General features: G+C 37.8%; 1 protein-coding gene across 1 annotated transcript; it reads right to left on the minus strand.

Annotated features, from left to right (window-relative positions):
- Positions 1 to 952: 952 nt before the first annotated feature.
- LOC122627993 (chondroadherin-like protein) lies at positions 953 to 4,862 on the minus strand. The gene is made up of 7 exons (XM_043809744.1): positions 4,457 to 4,862; positions 3,982 to 4,204; positions 3,758 to 3,897; positions 3,263 to 3,415; positions 2,524 to 2,704; positions 2,291 to 2,430; positions 953 to 2,060 (listed from the first exon to the last, which is right to left on the minus strand). The coding sequence occupies exons 1-7, from the start codon at positions 4,833 to 4,835 to the stop codon at positions 1,798 to 1,800; spliced, it is 1,479 nt and encodes a 492-aa protein (XP_043665679.1). The 5' UTR covers positions 4,836 to 4,862; the 3' UTR covers positions 953 to 1,797.
- Positions 4,863 to 6,924: the final 2,062 nt, after the last annotated feature.

A 6,924-nucleotide genomic window follows, 5' to 3' on the forward strand; every position in this document is an offset into this window, starting at 1 on the left:
ATAATCGATCAACAATTACATCGATCAATGGCTAACATGTAGCTCGTAATTTTATAAAATACGTAACCCGATTATTATTCGTACAACATGATTCTGGGCTAATATCGTTCCTTTCATTTTAAAGATTTCAACGAAAGCAATTTTATTGGAAAGAAACACCGTATACCATACGTACGTAGGTATAATGGTTATTGGTAATAATAATAATTTTAGCGTGCACATCAGTATCTGCATTTAGATTTATGAAGTCACGAAAGAGAAGTAACGAGATCTCTGAATAACTGCGTTTGTACTCTACCGACTTTGACAAGTGTCGGTTTCCTGTACGGTGTATTAGGAGTCATCAACAGTTGTTATGTCATTTCAAAGGCTACATGGACCTTTACACGAGATAGCCGAGAGAATTAACGATCTGAATCGACTGAAGATATTGTTACTCTTTGTAATAGCCCGTTCTTTGCGCGGTTCGACTTGAGAGAATTCAATATAATTTAATTATAATATCGCCGTCTATACTCCAACAATTTCGTATTGCTGAATTAATTATAAAGGAATTCGTTCTCATAAAAAATTGATTTCGTCGGTATTCGCATTGGAACTATCTCTTTAATCAATGTGAAAAAGAGTTCATGGCGTACGAATAATTGAAACGTCGCAAGTATGTTTGAGACAATCGACGAATCGGTTGTCCCATCAGAAATGCGTTGATATGTTTATGTGAAAGGACTATTATATTATTATTATTATTATTATTATTATTGTTGTTGTTGTTGTTGTTGTTGTTGTTGTTGATGCTGTTGTTGTTGTTCTTGTTGTTGTTGATATTATTATTATTATTATTATTACTATTATTAATATTGTTATTATTATTATTATTATTATTATTATTATTAATTGTTATTAGTATTAGTATTATTAATTAATTAATTATATTCTCTTTATTTTATTTTTCTTAGAGGGACCTTTCTTTTTTATTTTTTTTTTTTCTTTAGCAATTACATTAATCTCCTCTCGCTTGTGCGATCTTAACGAATATTCGCAAAATGCTTGGCAACGATATTGATATGTAACGTTTTGGTGGTGAAAGTTCACGTGCCCGTAGAAAACGAGACATGCTTCCGTGAGATCGACGGAATTTTTCTTTTCTGTTTTGTCGTAATTCTTTTCTTCTTCTTTTCTTGTGAATACATCAATTATGAGACGATTCTTCGATCATTTATCTCGATTAAATGAAGAACACTACGACGATAAGATTATTGAACCATTCGTATTCTAATTCACGCCTCTCTCTCTCTCTCTCTCTCTCTTCTTAGTCTCTGTCTTCTGTGAACGAAACTTTATTTTTTTGCAAGTACCGCAACGTAGAAACGTACTCAGAAGAGCTAACCTACTAAGTGAAATATTCTAGTCGTCGTAGAACTATCGATTGTCGCAGTTACTTACGAATACTCGGTTCGAAAGTATAACTACTATTAGAAAACGAGAAACGTTTTAGCAGTGTCTCGAGTTTCATTTGCTTCGTCAAATATTACTATCCTTCATAGAACGTATTCGATGTCTCTGTCCGATTGGAACGAGATCTCAATTTATCATTAAAAATCAACGAATACTTAGCACGTTAGGTAAATTAAGGAAAGCGTTGCTAACACAATTTGAAAAAATTCTCGTTGAGATCGCGTTTTTTTCTCGTGACAAGGACGTTTTCTCGCGAGGAAGAGAAAAAAAAATGAGCAACGAAATAAGAAAGAAAATATTATAATGATGACAAGAATGGAGACGACGACAAAGATGAAACGTTTACAAGCCGATAAAAACAAATGCGAAGAAGTAAGCGAAACAGACGCCTCGGTAAACGGAAATTCCGTTCGACGACATTCTCTCTATGCTCTTGACGCAACCCATTTTTTCTAACGGTATATTTTGCACAGAGTATTCTCGATGCTCGGACGTCATCATACAAACCGTACGCTTCTTCAACATAATCTCGCCGTCTTCGTCGCGAAGATTTTGAAGCCAAATTGGATACCAACGTAGCTCACAATCGCAGATCAATGGATTATCTATGTAAAATAATAAAAGAGATAAGGTCAATTCATAGTACTCGTTCGCACACACATGTGCGTTTGCGAGTCACGTACGCGAATTTCTATGATAAAAATAATTTCTTTTGTAATTTAATATTTTTCAAAAAGAGTCGTATCAAAGAGGTCTCGATATCATACTGCGACCTCAATGGAATTTTCTAAGTTTACGATTAGAATTATCTATCGAGTTTTTATCAGTTTATTACCCGTTATGTCGATATGTCGCAATGTATCGACGATCGTTTCTGTCACTTCCTCCGGTATGTGGGCAAGTTTATTGTTCTGCAAGCTGAGCGTTTCCAAGGAATTGAGATTTTCAAAGACCAAAGGTGGTAGTACCTTGATTCTGAAACGTCGAAAATTCTGACGTTGACGTCGATACGAAATTTGTCGATCCGTCGACAGATAGGAATCAAAGAAAAATCAAAATGGTTATTACAAATTTTTTTGAAGGTTGAGGAAAGATATCGAGTCTCCGTAACCGGTGAAAGCGTCCTCCGGAAGCACGGTTATATTGTTGGCCCTTAGATCCAGATGGCGCAAACGATGGAGTCGTCTCAGCGCATCACTTGGTACCGCATGTAGATTGTTATCTCCTAATCGTAAATACTGTAGATTCTCTAAAAGAGGAAGAAAGTAGTACGATGACATTTTTGTTCTCGTTCGGTATAATTTAAACAAATCATTAGTTTTCCAAAGCGATATAATACATAAATATAAGTAAATTAAATTTTGATACGATCAGTGTCGCTAAGGTAATTGAACTCTCATGTTTTATACGTAACATACAGGATTGTATAATGATTGTAATTAAACGTTTTGATATATCCACGCGAGGGTGAAAAGATCTCGCACGCAATGCATCATAGCTGGGTATACACACTTGCGTTGTAGCCAGCGTTGTGTGATTTATACAAGTGATACATGTACCACATACATAAACTCACGCTTGTGAGATGCACTTTGCCGTATTACCGCTGTATTCAGGCGTAGCGTTGCAAGTATAAATTTCTTTCAGAAAAAAATTATGTAACTCTTCGCGAGAATGGAGAGACCGTGTCCTGTTTCAAACATTAAAGAAAATTGAACGTTCTTACGAAACCGTTTAAGATCTGTCGAAGCGAAAAAGTAAGTTTATCTTCCAAGGAATAGATTAGAAGCAATTCGATTGCACTCACCTTCAAGGCCGATAAATGCGTCTGGATCGACATGAATGATTTCATTTCCGTCGAGCTCCAAAGAATTTAATTGCGCCAAATGGAAAAATGCACGAGCCGGTACAGTGCGAATGCGATTGTGCGCTAGTCCTAACGAATCCAAACTTTTCAATCCTGTGCAAAATTCGAATTAAAAAGCGCGATGATAATTATCTCTTAGAAGCAGTATCGATTAAATCGTTGTTTTTTTTTTTTTTTTTTTCTAAGTAACATTGATATCTTTAGCATCAGACAAAAAAAGTGGTTGGTATTTTAAGGATTTATGACGTTTTCTTATCATTTCATTAAGCGAGTAAGCGATCGTTATATTTCACCGTGTTATATTTGTTAAAGGAAATGGAAGAGGACTCTATTGGAAAGTAGTAGTTGAATTTGTAGTTTTAATTTTATCTAGATTAGTATAGACGTCTGCTTTTTTATTTCATCCTTGTATACGGATGAGATCCATTAGCTTACCTTCAAAATCTCCTTCCTTGATAGATTGTATTCTATTCTCTTGCATCTCCAGTTTCTTCAACATATCCAACGTGGAGAGAGCAGACGTTGGTATGCTCGTTAATTCGTTTCCTCCCAAATTGAGACGTTTTAATTTTCGACTGTTGACATGATTTGCATTAGGATTAAAAAGGTGACCTGTCGTATCGGGATAAAATAGTGAGAATTAAATCAAAATGTCGTACTTGTCGAGTCCCTTGAATGCGTCCGCTTCTATCGAGGATATCTCATTTTCATAGAGAGTAAGAATTTCAAGCGTGTCGAGGCCTTCGAAAGCTTTGGCATGAAGGCTGTTGATCTTATTGTGATTGAGATTCAAAATAAGCAGATGATGAAGATTTCTTAACGCGTTCGACGGTACGGTTGCTAAATAATTCTGCGAAAAGTCCAACTGTGTCAATTTGTTTCCTGAAACAACGATTAGAAATATTAACACTCAATGGGATTTATAAAGTTCAAAAATATCATCTTTGAATCATCGTTTCGTCCTTCAATCGTCATTAGTAGATATTTCCGTTGCAACCTCTAATCCAATTCGAAATACGATCGAGTGAGACCGAATCGAGGGAGATAATTTTCATTTAGGAGAAAGCAACGATACGGTACCCTTTTCTCGAGACAAGAAATTTGAATCGTACTCGATTGATCCGACTGACTTACCGATCGAGTTCAAGGAGGATTCCTCAACCGCAGCCAGAGTACTATTATGAATAGTAAGATGACGTATATCCAGTCCAAGAAACATGTAACCTTGGAGCTTCGGCAAATTATTGTGCCTGAGCCTCAAATAGAAAATGACAGTATTTGGCTTCCCCTTGAGAGCATTCATGGCTTTGGAGATATGCGATAATTCGGTCTGTTCACAGACGATATCCAAGCCAGCCTTTTTCATGGTGCAGGAACAGGGTAAGATCTCGCGTTGATCTGGACACATCGGTAACGTTTGCGCCAAACTGCTAGCCAGAAGGCAGATGAACCACGTTAGCCTCCACGTAGCTCTGAAAGTTCTACTCGTCGTCCTCATATTTTCGATGTACATTTGCTTTCTTCGCTAATTTATTCCTTCTTCCTCCCCTTGCTCCCCTTGCTCTTTTCTTTCCTTCCCTTCCTTCTTTCCTCCTTTTTCTTCGCCCGTCTCTCCTCTCTATCGCGACCCTCTGTTTCTTATATTTCTCTTTTCTCGTTGCGTTCTCGCTCTGTTCCCGTACCTACAGGCAGCTACTTAGCTTCCGTTCTTCTCATACCCATTGTTCGCTCCTCTACGGTGTACCGGTACACCGAGACTGCAACAAAAGAAAAAACAGAACGTTCATCTTGCCAGCATTTTCTTTCGCGAATGTGCGATAATGTGTAGAGAACACCTAAGAAGTTTTTCCATTCAAAAAATTATTGTTTGAATTCGTTTGTAAAACGGAACGAGAGAAAAGGCTATTTTCGGTCTTACTTTGCTGTAAAACGAGTAGTTTTCTCGAAACTGCAGAAGTGAGTTCATTAAGCGCATAAAAGCTATCGTAGGACCGAAGTATCATCGGATCGAAACGTGTTCGTGCTCGAGAAAGGAAGAAAGGGAGAGCGATAGCTTTTTAGAATCGATATCGAAAATCGGAGGTTACATACCGATCCATGGGAAATGCAAGAATATCTTTCGATCGTTAAAATATTTCCACGCGGAAATATAGATAGAAGCGCAAGATCAAGTCAAGTCATTGACAGACATAGTTTTGGATGTCACACTGTGCGAATTACTCGATTCCTTTGACAACGAGCGAAAGATTAATTTCGTCGACGTTACGTATCGCATGTACACGCACACACATCTATATTACGTAATGACACACCACTGGAAAGTAATCGCAAACAAATCGAACGCCGAATCAATTTTCTATTAAGAATCAAATTTATTTGTCGCAGAATGATTCACTGGGTAATTCACTGGGAAATTCAAAGATCTATTCGTCGTTTAAAATCGAAGCGTAACACGACTTTCCTTGAATCCTTCTTTTCCAGTTAATTTCGAAGCCAAAGGAACAAATTCAAACCGATAGAAAAGAGAAGCCAAACGAAATTGTTGTTTCCGCTTCCTATTAAGGAAAGATCATCTTTCACAGAAGATTCGCATCCTCGCAAAGATATGCGTGAGTCATAATACGAAAACTTCGTTTAAACTTCAACTGTAAGTTTCTCTGAGAAGCCACAAACAGCTGCAACGTGGATACAACGAAAGCCTTGTTCGCAACGGACCGACGTTGTTAGCCTTTTCGGAGATATCGATCGAGGTTCTTCTTTACGAATTAATTCGAATTTAATAGAGACAGCCAAAGTCTCGTTTGGAGTTTCGTGTCCACCTCCTTCCTCCGATGTCCTTCGGCTCTCCCTTTAATCGACACTTGGAACTAGAAGGTAACTTTTCGATTCTGAAAGTTTCTCCGTTCCTTTCCTTTGATCTTTCCTTCTGTTTCCTCCCGCTTCCTCCTACTTCTTTTTACTTTATCTCGCTTCTCTCTCTCTCTCTCTCTCTCTCTCCCTCCCTCCCTCCCTCTCTCACCCTTCCGTATATCCCTTTATAGAAAGAAGTAATTACAATGGACGTTAACGAGGGAACGAGTATGCCTGACACTTCAATATAATAAGTTGTCGTTCGGTATCGGTTCCGTTGGCTTCTGCGTTGTCGGTGACCTGGGTGTCCGCCGTCGTTCTGGCATCATCATCATTGCCTCGCGTTAATGGACGGCTTCCGCCTTGTGGAATCATGGGACTACAACCGACGACGGTCAGAGAGATACGAAACGACTCGTAGTAGCCGGAAGATAATCGAGGGTATCGTAGCTGGACGATTGGTGGGTTTTATCTCGTCGCTATTCGTGACCGCTTTGAACCCTTTTCTTTTTTCGTTTCTGCTTTCTTTGTAATCGTTATCGTATATATATATGTATATATATTTGGTCGATTCTCGCTTTCCAGAACTAAGTCGTTAATCATCCTCGATACGCGATATCATTTCTTTCTCATTTTTCTATGTTTTTGTTTCTTTTCCTTTTTTTATTCTCTTATTTTTTTTTTTTTTTTTTTCTTTATCGTCGATATTTTTCATATTTCATCGATTCAACGTGCAATTATGGAATCCTCTT

The sequence above is a fragment of the Vespula pensylvanica genome, chromosome 3, assembly GCF_014466175.1.
Source record: "Vespula pensylvanica isolate Volc-1 chromosome 3, ASM1446617v1, whole genome shotgun sequence".
Classification (NCBI taxonomy): Eukaryota; Metazoa; Arthropoda; class Insecta; order Hymenoptera; family Vespidae; genus Vespula; species Vespula pensylvanica.

What these genes read in the sequence shown, in the direction of transcription:
- LOC122627993 (XM_043809744.1), bottom strand. Translation starts at nt 4,835, where the DNA reads ATGTACATCGAAAATATGAGGACGACGAGTAGAACTTTCAGAGCTACG. An exon ending in ATCCTCCTTGAACTCGATCG is followed by an intron (nt 4,205 to 4,456) that starts GTAAGTCAGTCG and finishes TCGTTGTTTCAG; the next exon opens with GAAACAAATTGACACAGTTG. An exon ending in CAAGGAAGGAGATTTTGAAG is followed by an intron (nt 3,416 to 3,757) that starts GTAAGCTAATGG and finishes AATTTTGCACAG; the next exon opens with GATTGAAAAGTTTGGATTCG.